The sequence below is a fragment of the Sorex fumeus genome, unplaced genomic scaffold (assembly GCF_029834395.1).
Source record: "Sorex fumeus unplaced genomic scaffold, SorFum_2.1 ptg000169l, whole genome shotgun sequence".
NCBI lineage: Eukaryota > Metazoa > Chordata > Mammalia > Eulipotyphla > Soricidae > Sorex > Sorex fumeus.
The window spans coordinates 9,417,269-9,432,288 of record NW_026606226.1 but is presented as its reverse complement, the minus strand read 5'-3'; the positions used below and the strand labels follow the sequence as shown (position 1 = coordinate 9,432,288).

Sequence of the window (15,020 nt, the reverse complement as noted above, 5' to 3'; positions counted from 1 at the left end):
AAAAGTTCTTTGTGATTCTAGGCAGTTAACTGTGGGTCATTGAATATAAGAAATATCAGGGAAAAGAAAGTAATTTCACTGGAATTTGGTTCTGAGGAAAGATGTGAACTTCCTTATTTCCATATTAATCATAAAAGATGAATTTAGTAAAATTTATAAGAAGAAATAAATACGCAGGGTTCTTTTTTTTTTTTTTTGGGAGGAGGCACATTCAGCAGTTACTCCGTAGCTCTGCACTCAGGAATCATCCCTGGCAGGCTTGGGGCACTATATGGGTTGCTGGGATAAACTTGGGTTAGCTGCATGCTAGTTTTTGCCTGCTGTACTATCACTCCATCTCTAATAAGTTTAATTATATTAATTTTCTTTCAATTCATGTTCATGTAACTTGAATATTAAACTTCTGGAATTTTTCTACTGCAAACAAGATTTCTAAATCAATCCCCTTCTCCTCATCCCACCCCCACACAAAGAAAAATCTGAGAACATGTGGGAGTTATTGTAAATATTTTTTATGTACGGTTCTAGGAATTTAATTCAGATTTTATACATCCAAAGCATATACTCCACCAACTGAATATCATCCCAGTTCCCTTGTTAAACATTTTTTCCTGACACAAACTCTTTAGTGAAAAATTTCTAGCTTTTGCTTAATTTATTATACTGTGAAGCGTTTGTTTTTGTTAAAAAAAAAACTGTCAGCAAGAGTGATAGTAGAGTGGGTAGGGTCTTGCCTTTCAGTCCTGAGCATTGCTGGGTGAGACCCAAAAAGCAGACAATAAACAGAGAAATTAAAAAATTTAATTTTTTGTCATAGAATGTCATAGAAAAGTACTGAAAAAAGGAGCCTAATGAAGAAGTAGACAAACATCTGACATGTGAATTATCATCTATGTAAAAACAAAACAAACAACAAACAAACAAACAAATAAAACCAGTGGATCTTTTTTCCTACCAGCCAACATGCCATCCCCACTAAGGAAAACCCGAAAACTTAAGAAGCCACGTGAGCCATGACCACGGCTGCATCACCAAACACCGGAAGCACCCAGGAGGTTGGGGTAATGTTGCTGGTGTATTCATCAGCACAAAATCCACTTTGTCAAACATCATCCAGATTACTTTGGGGAAGTGGGCATGTGGCATTATCACTTAAAGAGAAACCAAAGCTTCCGCCCAACTGTCAATCTAGACAAACAGTGAATATTGGCCAGTGATTAGTGCTGCCAAATACAAGACTGGGGTGGCTCCTATCATTGATGTTGTGGGAAGGGAAAGCTCCTGAAGCAACCTGTCACAGTGACAGCCAAATTCTCCTGCAGGAGAGCAGATGAGAAAAGGGAGTGGGAGGGCCCAGTGTTCTAGTAGCCTGAAGTCACCTAACTTAGAAAAAGCCTTTCTCTTAAAAAAAGAAAAGAAAAAGAAAAAGAAAAGAAAAGAGATTACAGCTGTGCCCTCCATTTCCCATTCATCTTTGATCTCTTATTTTCTGTCTCTCAAGGCATTCCAGCCTCATCTAGTATCTTTGTGCCCCAGCCCTGAAACCAGCTATTTCGCCAGTGAGCTTTGGTGCATTGGCCTAGAAAAGAAGTTTACACTAGGAGGTCTGGGTGATAGACGCGCTCATCTCTACCGGGTTTCTATGCCTTCACGAAAGGATCTCAGGAGGGTCTGCACATACTGAGGGACACCGTGGTCTTGCAGTTTTAGAGATGTTTAATGTGAAGAACGATGGTGCTGAGCAACCACGACTGTAAAAGTTGACACTGGAAACTGCCTGATGATTAAAGGAGATAGTCTTTAATATTAAAACAAAACAAACACTGTCCTCTCGTTGTTCATTGATTTGCTCAAGTGGGTCAAATAACGTCTCCATTTTGAGACTTGTTGTTACTGTGTTTGGCATATTGAATACCTCACGAGTAGCTTCCCAGGCTTTGCCGTGGGGGCAAGATACTCTTGGACTCTCCAAGAGGGGCGGAGGAATTGAACCCGGCTCGGCTGGCTGCGCTCAAGGCAAACGCCCTACCGCTGTGCTATCACTCCAGCCTTTAATGTTAAGAAGCTAATATTTCCCCCTAAATTTTATTTATTTATTTACTTAATGGATCATGATGGAGTTTCCCCTTAAATTTTAGCATTGCTCTTTCTCCCAGGGAAGTTTTACCTATCAATGTGGTAATAATAGTTATAGGCATGTTTCCAAATCTTTTTAGTCTTTTTTCCAGCTGCTTTGTGAATATTAGCTGAATATTAGCTGACACTGCAGTCTCAAAATGAAAATGTGTTAAAATGATTTAATGTTCTCAATGTTACAACCATTTTGGGAGGCAAATAAGTTTTTGAGCCCTTATCAAGTTGTCATTTTATGCAATCATAACGCGGACTATCTTTATTGCTAATTATGAAATCCTAGTGACTTTGGAATGTAATATTGAGCTTTTTTATTGTCTGATAAAAATTTGAATTTTTTATTTTATATTAAAATTTCTATTTATGTGTAAACACATAACCTCAATTAAAAGCTCTATTTCAGAGCTGATAATGTGGCTCAGTTGGAGAGCATGGGCTTAGTGTGATATTCTGGGTTTGATTTCAGGCACCATCACCAAAAAAGAGAGCTCTTTTTAATTCTCTGAAGAGTCTGCACTTATTCTGAAACGTAACCATGAAAGTTTGTAAGCCTGTCCCTGCACCTCACTGGGATCCATTACAAAAAATAAATAAAAAAAGAGCCTCTGTCTTTATTAATGAATAAAAGACTTTATTTTAAATATTTAATATTTATAAGCATATATTAAATATTTCAATTGATAAATATTATTATTTTAGTTATGATTTTTTGAAGGTTGTTTTTTGCTTTATGTTGGCTATTTGGTTTTGGATTTCAATGCTTGAGGACTTCTAAAAATGCATGGTGGTCTCTGGTTATTTTAGCATATTTGCGTAAAGCTGGAATCAAGTATGTGAGAGGAGATTAGCTGGTGGGATCACACGAGAACCTGTGGGAGATTAGTGAGCATTTCTTTGCCAGCTGCCTAAATGTCATCCTATCAGTTCTTTCTTTTGGTCTGGTCTTTTGTCCTACTCATGAATCTTCCAGTTCTTTTGGTCTGGAGTTTACTTGGCAGCTTCAGTTTTAGACTAGTCAAAATTAGAGCTGAGGGCCTTGGTGTTCATACATTTATTTTTCAGTAATTTATTGGGTATGCAGTAGCAAACCCAGGGTCTCATAAATTTTGAGACATTAATTCTATCACTGAGCTATACCCCTGAACCCTTAGTTTATTGTGTACTTAATAAAAACTATTAATTAGGAGTGTGGTTAGAGAGCTAGTGCAGGGGATAAGATACTTGTCTTGCATGTGGCTGACCCTGGTTCGATCCCTGGCACTGTGTTGCTTCCCCAGAATGCCTCTGGGAATGACTGCTGAGCACAGAGGTCAGAGCACTGCTGGGGGTAACCCATCACACCTCCAAAATAAATACATACATACATAAATAAAACTATTTTTATAGATGCCACACACAGTGGTGCTGCTGGGAGTGGGGGCTGAGGGGCAGAAGGGCAGGGCAACTTGACTCATAGCATCCTCCCATCGGAGCATTAAACTGGACACCTTGCTTAGCTGGGTATTGTCAGGAATATTCCAAGCTCCCTAAGCAGTACTTGGGAGCCTCTCAGCACCACAAGAGAAGTTCACACAGGGTGGAGAAAGTAGCCCATTTGGCAGAGGACATGTCTAGCATGTTCAATCCCAGGCATTGGGTGGCCTTGCTGACCTCCGGCATCACCTGGATGAACTTGGTACTATAAGGCAATGCAAGTCCAATATATATATATATAACAAGTCCAAAAAAAATCCAATTCACTTAAAAGGTAAGCTTGTACATGACTTTACATTAATTTTCCTTATCACTGTCACTGTCCTCCCGTTGTTCATCAATTTGTTCGTTATCACTTTGCTTTTTTATTTTAATACTATTTTAAAGCAAACTTAATTTGACCATATGATCCAGTTCCTTCATACTGTAGCTGGAGTCTGAGGGTCAGAATAAAGGAAAAACCCAGCGGAACACATAAGGGTACAGAATAGTTACTTATTTTTATTCCCAAACTGTGAATAGGAACCGGAAGTCATTAACTAGATTTTCTTTTTTTTTCAGTCTTTTACTTTCCGGAGCTTGAAATACGTGAAACCAGGACAGCAACTCACACGACGCGTGAGCGGGTGTGCGCGGACGTAGAGGCGCACGCTCACGTCCACGCCCACTTTGCCTCGGAGAAGCCCGGTGCGGGAGGAAGAGCTCGGAAAGTAGCAGGACGGTACCATGGTAACGGCACCCGGCGCGCACGCGCCCCTTTAAAGAGCCGGCGTGCGCCGAGCCACTGAGCCCCGCCCACATCCTCGGATCGCTCCGCCTCCGGGTCCGGGCTGCACTTTGCCCCGCCCTGCGGAACTCAAGCCGCCAATCACCGCGCGCCATTCCCTCGCCGTCATTGGCGCGTGCCCCGGTTTCGAAAGCCTGGGGGCGGGCTCCTGGGTTCGCGCACGCGCCGTGGCGCGCTTTTCCCCCTCCACGCTGGTTCCGCGTCCTCCCGGCTGAAGTCCCTCCGCCTGGCCGCCGGGCATCTCGTGTGGCGCGTGTTGCGGCCGACGCGGGCTTTTGGCGGCGCGATGGGCAAACCTGCCGGCTCTCGGGGTGGCGGCGGTTCCGACCCGGTGCGGAGTTTCAATCGCTGGAAGAAGAAGCACAGCCATAGGCAGAGCCAGAAGAAACAGCTGAGGAAGCAGCTCAGGAAGCCCGAGTGGCAGGTGGAGCGCGAGGGCATCAGCCGCCTGGTACAGGACTACGAGAAGGTGAGGCGCGCGCGGGGGCACCACAGGTGGGCCGGGCCGCCCGGGCCGCCCCTCTGCCCACTCGCGGTACTCGCTGGCGTGCTCCCCTGGAGGCCGAGGCGGAGAAGGGCCGAGGCGTCCTCCGGGTCCGTAGCGATGAGGATCCCGAGGGCCGGCCTGGTAGGGAGAATCCCGATCCGTGGGACCCCCGCCCCCCAGAGTGGCTCCTCTGAGACTCTCACCCTTTCCCTCACCCCTATACGTTGCAACCAAGTCCTGGGCTTGGTCCGGGCCATCAGCCCATTTCCCAGGGGAGAAGGCTGAGGGCCTGGGCAGAGGCACTTGGAGGAGGGGCCACCTGGACCTCCTCTACCCTGCGTCCCTTTTGATCCGCAGCTTTTGCTCCGAGGCCCCGGAGCGATAGCACCGCGGGTAGGTAGGGCGTGTGGCTTGCACGCGGCCGACCCGGGTTCGAGTCCTCCGCCCCTCTCGGAGAGCCCCGCAAGCTACCCGTGACGTATTCGATACGCCAAACACAGTAGTAACACGTCTCGCAATGGAGACGTGCCTGGGGCCCACTCGAGCAAACCGATGAACAACGGGAGGACAGGGCTACAGTGCTATATTTTGGCCACGCCAAAAAAAAAAATAGCGTGCTCCGGGGGATCCTATGGGGGTTCCCGGGTTCGAACCGGGGTCTCTGCGGTTGAACCCTTTTGCCGACTCGCCTGCTTGCTGCGGCTTCCTTCTCCTCCCGCCGTCGCCTTCTCCGCCTGCTTCACGCCCCACCGCGTCCAGGAATCTGCCTAGAAAAGGGGCCACTCCTGGTCAGTTTCAGGGTTCCGAGTTCCCTCCCCCCCGCCCCTTCGGTAGCCGAGTATCCCCGAGGTCTCGGTCCATCTTCCGACCACCTCCAGGATCGCGGTGCCTCCCTGTGTCAGTGCCCCTTCCTCTTCCCCCCTCCCCCGATCCCGCGTCCCTTGCGACCACCCACCCAGCCACGCACCCACCCACGCTCTCAGCAGGCGTGGAGGTTGCCCCCTTTCAGTGCTGCGCAGTCAGGCGTTTCCCACGTGCGTCTGTTCTGGAACGAAATGTAACTTGAATGATCCTTCGGGCGATGAGTTAGTTTAGAGCCACGGTTTGTGGCTCTGGATCGCCTGTTGCATGACTTTGGGTCATTCAAGCTACGCAGAAGAGAAGCAACTGTTTCTTCTCTTATCTTTAAGAGATGTAATAGCATTTAGGAGCCAGGGAGGTAGCTTGGCGATCAGCCACCCGTGCTTTGCGTGGGCCAACCTCAAATTTGAACTGTAACAGTTTGGTAGCTCTCAGAGCACCACTAGGTGCAGTTCTGGAGGCCCTCACTGGAGTGGTGGCCTTGGTGTCCCTGGGCGGAGCAGCCCCGCATCCTAGGATTCTGGCATTGAACTCCTGGGTCTGGTTGACCAAGTGTCTCTGGCTGTGGTCCCTGGGACCCCAGCACTGCTTGGGAGGTAACCCCCTACCCCCGTCCCCTCAAAATACTGTCCAAACCCTGTCCTCCTGTTCATCGATTTGTTAGAGCGGGCCCAGTAACAAGTCTCCATTGTCAGACTTGTTGTTACTGTGTTTGGCATATCCAGTACCTCGTGGGTAGCTTGCCAGGCTTTGCCCTGCGGGTGAGATACTCTAGGTAGCTTGCGGGGCTCGCAGAGAGGGGCGGAGGAATTGAACCTGGCTCAGCCGGGCTGGCTGCACGCAAGCCAAATGCCCTACCGCTGTGCTATCGCTCCAGCCTGTCCCCCCAAATCAAAAATCATATCTACATGATAAATTGTGGGGAGTTAGCTAGACTCCAGTGTAAGGCACTTTGCACAGTGACTGACAATATGCACTCCATTTTACTTCTTAGGATATTATTGCTACTATATATACAGCACCTCCAGAGCCCAGTGTCTAGCAAATTACAATTAGATTGCATTTGAACTCTGCAGCTGACATCTCTGCATCCCCCTAAGTATTGCTTAGGACCCAGTAACCGCAGCCAGCTTTTTATCACTCCCTTCTCATGGTTCGTTCCTCTGGACAGGTGCTTCCTTATTTTATTCTGGCTTTATCTTTTCTGACTTTACGCTCTTCCTCCTCACACTGTTGGATGTCTCTAGTTGTATCAGCAGACAACTTAAAGGCCCAAATTCAAAAGGAAGCTCATCTTTTTCCTTTGTATCTCAGCAACCCTTTCTAAGTTTACTGTCTAGTGTATTAGTTCCCTATTGCGATGGTCACAAATGAACACGAACTCAGTGATTTACAACAGCAGAGACAATTTTTTTCACAGTCCAGGAATCTGGAGTCAGTTTCATGGATTAAAATCAGGATGCTAGCAGGACCTCAGTCTCCAGAGACTCTGGGGGAACCCTTTGTTTCCTCTTGCAGCTTCTGGTGCATGTTTGTTTTCCTTGGCTTGTGGCTGCATCACTGCAGTCTCTCCGCATGGACACAGTGCCTTCTGATTTATGTCAAATAACCTCTTACCCTCCCTGTCTCTTTTTCTACACACACACACACACACACACACACTTTATTATTTATTTATTTATTTTGCTTTTTGGGTCACACCTGGCAATGCACAGGGGTTACTCCTGGCTCTGCAATTCTCAGGAATTACTCCTGACAATGCTCTGGGGATCATATGGGATGCTGGGAATCGAACCCAGGTTGACTGCGTGCAAGGCAAATTCCCTACCCGCTGTGCTATCGCTCCAGCCCGACACACACACACTTGATTTATTTATTTATTATTTATTTATTTTTTTTGCTTTTTGGGTCACACCCAGTGATGCTCAGGGGTTACTCCTGGCTCATGCACTCAGGAATTGCTCCTGGCGGTGCTCAGGGGACCATATGGGATGCTGGGAATCGAACCTGTGTCGGCCATGTTGGCTGTATGCAAGGCAAACGCCCTACCCGCTGTGCTATTGCTCCAGCCCCGATTTATTTATTTTTAAAAAATTTTTATTAGTGAAACAACATGAGGTACAGTCGTAGACTTACAAATTTTTGTGCAGTTATACAATGATCGAGTACCCATCCCTCCACCAGTGCCCGTTTTCTACCACCACGGATCCCAGTATCCCTCCCACCCCCCATCCCCCTCATCCTACCCTTCCTCTGTGATGATTCCCTTTTCTCTCTCTCCTTTTGGGTGCTGTGGTTTGCAAAAGAGGCATTGAGTGGCAGTTATGTTCAGTCTATAGTCTACTTTCAGCATGCTTCTCCCATCTTGGGAGGATCCTTCCAACACTCTTTATTTGGTGCTCCCTTCTATCTGAGTTGCCCTTTCCCCTAGCATGTGTGACTGGCCTCCAAGCCATGGAGAAAACCTCCTGGTATTTATCTTGGCTATTCTTGGGTGTTAGTCTCCTATTTTGTTACTTTATGTTCCCCAGATGAATGCAATCTTTCTCTGTCTGTCCTGCTCTTTCTGACTCATTTCGTTTAGCATGATACTTTCCATATTGTACCACTTGTATGTAAATTTCATGACTTCATCTTTTCTAACAGCTACATAGTACTCCATTGTGTAGATGTATCAAAGTTTCTTTAACCAGTCATCTGTTCTCAGGTACTAAGTTTTTTTCCAGATTCTGGCTATTTGTAAAGAGTGCTGCAATGAACAAACCAGAGCAGATGTCACTTCGACTATACTTTTTTTTTGCCTCTCCGGGGTATATTCCCAGGAGTGGTATTGCTGGGCCAAATGGGAGCTCAATTTCTAATTTTTGGAGAATCGTCCATAATGTTTTCCAAAAGGGCTGAACCAGTCGGCATTTCCACCAGCAGTGAAAGAGGGTCTCTTTCTCGCCACATCCGCGCCAGCACCGGTTGCTTTTCTTCTTTTGGATGTGGGCCAGTTTCTGTGGTGTGAGATGATATCTCATTCACACACACGCTTTAAATGAAGACAATTTTGATTGCATTTGGGACCCAGATTATCCAGATTAATAGACCGCTGGTCTCACAATCTTTAATCACAGTTGCAAAGTCACTTTCCCCTTCTCTTTGTTCTTCTTGTTGCATGGCCCATGGGATCATGGGTTTGTGGTTCTTGCTTGGAATCTCAGATTTTGTAGTGCTCACACATTGAACCACTGTACTCACTGGAGGGGTGCAGCACTTCCGTTAAAAAAGTCAAGATTAAAACCCAGTCATTTTTTCTCTGTCTTAAGTCCTTCTTTAGTTTACAATTATTTTCAGGAAAATGTTCTGATACTGAAATATATCTGAAATATATTAGCATGTTTCTAGGCCAGTGAAAGCTCCCCCCCCTCCCCCCCCCCCCCCCACACACACACACCTTTTTTGGGGGAGGGATCAGGCAGACCTGGTTTTAATACTCGCTGAGTTTTTAATATCAGCCAGTTTGTTTCCTTTACTGTCTGGTCTTTCTTTTTCTTCATTCAGCAAAAATGATTGATTCCAAGGAGTAAGACTCATAGGGAAATGTGGAAACCAGCTGGTACATAATACAAGTGATCCGCATACATTAACACAGCACTTTGACACTTGGGGAAGTGGGCTTTATCTTTGATGCCTCACTGCCTGGTACTTGAGGTTTTCACTGTTTATAGTGAGCATCCCTGCTCTAGGGATGTCCTCTGATTTGTCAGGATTGACCTCAAATTTCTCTTCTGACCACCTGAGCTGAGGAGGGCTGGTGGGTAGCATTTTGTGTTCTCTTTAGTTGGGTGTTGTTTGGAGGCCGTGGTGACTGCTCTGATTTCCTTTAACTATTGGTTTTGCGCCTGTGGGGGTCAGAGACCATTGATTTACCTGCCTGGCTGCACAGTTCTGCCCTGGAGTAGGTGCCCAGTGTTCCCAAAGTGGGCAGTTCTCACTACCCAATCCCTCACCCAAACTCAGTGTGCTGGAAGGATATAGGGAGTGAAGGGAAGTGAAGGTAACCATAGGTACAATTGAGGGGTGCTTTCTGTTTGTTCACTTAAGGTTAATATGAAGAGGGGGAGGTTGCTAAGTGATTTAATTTTTTTTTTCCCTGAAAAGGGAATGCCAAGCCAAATAAGTTTGGAACCTTTGTGTTAGGTGATTGGTCCTCACATAAGACCTTGCCCGGATGACTTGATTCTACTCGATTGGACTTCTGTTTTCACAGGAATAATTACCAACTCTCATCAATCTTTTACACGTGCTGACCAGTTGTTTTCCATAGACTTAGTGAGGTTGTTCTCATTGTAGGTTTCCTCTTTCATCCCAAAGCACAGTGTTCCTATTGGGTATGATTTGGTTTTTGGGTCTGGAAATACTGTTATCATTAATTTATATGGAATTACTTTGTTTTGCTTTGGGGTCACATCTGACAGTGTTCAGGGATTATTTCTGGCTTTATGCTCTAGAGTCTCCTGGAGATGCTAGGGGGACCATAAATTGGTATCAGGGATTGAATTGAGGTTGAGTGCATGCAAGGACCTGTACCCCTGTGCTATCTCTCAAGCCCTGGAATCATTTTTGAGTGTTCCCAGACCCCCAAACTAAATCTTCCAATTAATATCAATTAGGAATGCTCTATTAAACTATTTTTAATTGATTTTGGAGACATCTGTGGTGCTTGAGGTCACCACTCACACAGTACTTTAGTTTGATAATGTGGGGACAAACAGGGCCATACCTAGTTGTGCTTACAGTGCCAAGGATTAAACTCAAGGCCTCACATGTGCTTAGCATGTGCAAAGCATTGAACAACATCTCCAGTCCCTAGGAATGCTCTAATTTTGGGTAAAAGAGTGGCCTGGATGCAAATGAAGAAACTTAAGGCACGAGGCAGGGTTAAGTAATGTGCACAAAGTTGAACTTGTAATAACTGAAAAGTCCCAGCCTTGATGCCAGAACGCCAAACAAGACCTTGTCTGTGTCGCTGAACATGGAGTTTGAAATTCCAGTCTTCACTAAGTGGAAGGAAAAGGCAGTCCCTTCTTGTTATAATTTGTGTTTCATTTGTTTATTTAAATGTTAGAAAATTTTAAGATTTTGAGTGTGAGGTCAATTGCTAGAGATAGCAGTACTAGATACACTTTGCATTTTTTAAAAAAAAATCTTAGGCCTCACTCTGCTGTGCTGAGGGACAACACTTGGCTCTGTGCTCCGGGGCCCACTCCTGGTGGTGCTTGGGGGATCCTTTGGTGTTGGAGATCAAACCCTGGCCACATGGTCGCTTCAACAACCATATTGACAATGGATAAATGAATGATTGGAAATGTGTTCCTATAAAACTATCATTTTCAAAGACAGGCAGCAAACCGAATTGGGCCCCTGGGCCATAGTATATGTCACCTCTCCTGGCTCTGATGGGGACAGGGGAGTTAGAGGCTAATCTAACTGTAAACATTCTGTAAACTCCTGCTGTAAACATTCAATTCATTGTGCTTGAGCTGTACTCTGTTAGGTGCCAAGGAAGACCCGCCTAATTTTAATGTGCAAGCTGGAAAAACACCTTCTAATTGAGATTTCCTCAAAGGGTCAGCATATAGGAATACACTTTATTCCCTTAAACGCTAGTGGGGATTAGCATTGATTCCTCCTCTCCAGTGTTAACTGGATGATTTGTAGGGATTAAGGCATTGTTTTAATATTTGTGTTTTCAGCATTAGAGACCAGAAAGTAATTTGGCTAGGCCACGTTAAGAGTCTTGAAAGAGATGATGTGTAGACTGTTAAATGAAATACATGCTGTCATCCCTTTATTGCCTGGAGTGTAATTTAAATAAATGAACCTTATAAATGTGACTTTCCCTTTTATAATTCATGAATATTTTGGCAACTTATTCCCAGGTCTGAACAGTAGTTCCTGCTTTCAGCATCTGTAATAAAATTATTCTCCTGTGTCTCTAAAATGAAATTCAGGAAATTGGGTTTATGCTAATGAGAAACATTGGTAATGAACATTTAGATAATGTAAAGTTAAAGGGCAAAGTGTTAGTTATTGTGACTTCAAGACATGACAGAGACACTTCTCCTGGTTACTGTGAATAATGTTCCTTCAGGATATCCTCTGTAAGCAATTTTCAGGTTTCCCCATGCTAATGACAAAGTTAAAACGTTGACAGGCTTGTTCTAATGACATACTTCTCCAAGTAACATCAGTCAGTTCTTCTCGTGTATTAATAAAACTTTTCATCACGATCATGGAGAAATAGTTCAGTGGGTAGGGTGTTTGCCATGCACATGGCCGTCACGTCTTTGATCCCAGACACCCCATATGACCCCCTGAGCCCCACCAGGAGTGATCCTTGAGCTCAGAACCAGGAGTAAGCCCCGAGCGCTGCAGGGTGTGGATCAAAAACCAAAACCAACAACAAAATGCCTATTTTCATCATGATCAGTAATTTATAGTAATTTTGTTCTTTATATACTCTTAATATTTTAGTGATGGAGGATGTCTCAAGATAGTTGAGAGAGAGGCAGGGTATGTGTGTGTGTATGTGTGTGCGAGCACGTGCGTGTGTGTATGAGATAAAGGTTTTGTTGTGTTATAAACTTAGATTTTTGTGTCCTAAAAGTGTTTTCAAAAGAATTAGATTTTTAAAAATTAGAAGTTGATTGAATTTAGTCCTGAAGAGTCAAGGATGAGCTGGACAGCGCACCGTTGATAAAAAATGGTTTTATTGTGAATCAAATGAATAAGAGTTGTTATTTTGACTATTTTACAATTTCTCTTTTTCCCCAGATAAATGTAAATGAAATCACACGATTTTCAGATTTCCCTCTGTCCAAAAAAACTCTGAAAGGTAGGTATATGAAATATTCCAGTGACATGTTTTTGGGTTTCTTGTTACTTTTTTTTTTTTTTTTTTGCTTTTTGGGTCACACCTGGTGATGTACAGGGGCTACTCCTGGTTCATGCACTCAGGAATTACTCCTGGCCGTGCTCGGGGGACCATATGGGATACTGGGAATTGAATCTGGGTCGGCCGCGTGCAAGGGAAATGCCCAAATGCCCTCCCTGCTCTGCTATCGCTCCAGCCCTCTTGTTACGTTTTTTTTTTTGCTGTTTGGGTCACACCCGGCAATGCACAGGGGTTACTCCTGGCTCATGCACTCAGGAATTACCCCTGGCGGTGCCCGGGGGACCATATGGGATGCTGGGAATCGAACCCGGGTCAGCCGCATGCCCTACCTGCTGTGCTATCACTCTAGCCTCTCTTGTTACTTTTTATAAATGGTAAATGTTTAAAGCAAAAATTCTATTTTGGGAGATAACTCTAATATGAGAACCTATAACACAAAAGATACTGCTTTTACTCTTGCCAACTTATTCTCTTTAGCCTTTCTGAAGTCTGAAGTACAGTAATAAAAATTAAAAAGATGCCAGGGCCCCTAAAAATTAAGATGAAACTTAATTTTGTTACTTAAGCAAGAGAGCACACAGTGATAGCACTCTGTATTAGTTCTCCAGGGTGCTATAACCAAATAGCAAAGATTAGGTGGCTTAAACAGCAGAAACGATTTTTTTCACAGTCCTGGAGCTCGGGACTGCAGAGGTCAAGGCGCTGAGCAGGATTGGTTTCCTTTGAAGTCCAGAATGGAAGGCTCTGCTGTCTGGTCTCATTCCTTGGCGATTTCCTTAAGGATGGCCACCTTTTTGCTTCCTCTTCATATTGGTGTCTTGCTTTGTGTGTGAAATCCTGGTGTCTTTATTTGTCCAAATTTCTTCATAAGAAACACCAGACTGATTTAAGGTCTGCCTTCAGGGCTCATTTATAGCTTAGAAATTAACACTAAAGGTCCCCTCTGTGGTCACTTTAAAAAAATTTAAATTTTATCCCCCCCCCCCCTTTCCTTTATTGTTGTTACTAAAATAACTGAAAATTGTGTCCACACTTGGCTGTGGTGCTGACTAGTGGTTGCACATTTCACTTGTCGTGCTTGCAAGCATCTTTGCTCTGGTAGTGAGCCTTTAGTGATGTGCTCATTCCTAGCCTTCCCCGGGGCCATGCTCCTGGCTGCAGGGCTTGCATGGTGGGTCTTTTGTAGATGATGTTGCAGTGCTTTTAATGCTGGGTGCTTAGAGATCTTACCCTGTGCTGCCCACATGTTATGGTGCCAGGACATTTGTGACATATGTGGGTAGCACAGACTTTAACTCATGGCCTCTTAGGTGTGAGGCAGTTGCTTTTGCGACTGAGCAATTAGTTGGTCCCATCTTCACATTCGGAGGAACTGGGAATTGGGACTTGAACATATGAATTGGGAGTGATGGGTGGGGGGGCGGGGGAGGTTCTTATAATTTAGCTTCTAGTATTATTTTCAGGATATTTTCTAAAGTGTCATTCTTCCGTACACGCTGCCAGGTCTGCAAGAAGCCCAGTATCGCTTGGTAACTGAGATACAGAAACAGACCATTGGTTTAGCTTTGCAAGGTAAAGATGTTTTGGGAGCTGCCAAAACTGGATCTGGCAAGACCCTGGCTTTCCTTGTTCCAGTAAGTTTATTTACGGTGGGTCAGATTCTCTAGCACGTGGTTTTTAGGCATTCTGTGCCTGGATAGAAATAATTATGTAAAGAGTTATTTTGTGTTGGATTTCTCTGGGTAGAATACCAGCTATGTGAGACAGGACTCCCTGTCTTGTATGCTACCATATTTCCTAGTTTGGTGCCTTGCATATGGTAGGCATTTAGTAATTTACTGAATTAATACATTTTGCTCTAACTAGCCAGGGCATTCCTGGTGGATTGCGGGGTATTAGGGCACAGATGCAAATAGTTCTACTTTGTGGTAAAAATCGAAGGGAATGCTATAGAAAGTCTTACCATTGCCAAGGGCATTTATACTTACTAACTGTATCTGTTCAAGTCAAAAATGCTCATTAGGAGATTGGGTCATTTTCTGAGAAATTTCTGGAGTGTTAATATACCTCATACAGTAGAACTATAGAGCCTCATAGGAGTTACCTAACTTCTCAACTATGCAGTTTGTCTCATAATTTACTTCTGGGGATTGAATAATCAATGAGGAATGAGCCTTACTGCTAAAACCAAACCCCAACACATATTTTTTTGGTTTGGTTTTGTTTGGGGCCACATTCCTGGCAGTGCTCAGGAATCACTCCTGACAGTGATCAGGGACCATGTGTGGTATATCACAGCTGGGTCAGCCACAGGCAAAGCAGGCACCTTAACCCCT

At 44.7% G+C, this 15,020-nt stretch overlaps 1 protein-coding gene across 1 annotated transcript in view; it reads left to right on the top strand.

The window, feature by feature from the left end:
* Positions 1–4,656: 4,656 nt before the first annotated feature.
* The window catches only part of DDX10 (DEAD-box helicase 10), a 253,550-nt gene continuing 243,186 nt past the window's right edge, over positions 4,657–15,020 (top strand). Inside the window, exons 1-3 of the mRNA XM_056107531.1 lie at positions 4,657–4,862; positions 12,564–12,624; positions 14,188–14,318. Of these exons, the coding sequence (XP_055963506.1) occupies positions 4,680–4,862; positions 12,564–12,624; positions 14,188–14,318 (375 nt within the window). The 5' untranslated portion in view covers positions 4,657–4,679. The remainder of the gene's footprint in view (positions 4,863–12,563; positions 12,625–14,187; positions 14,319–15,020) is intronic.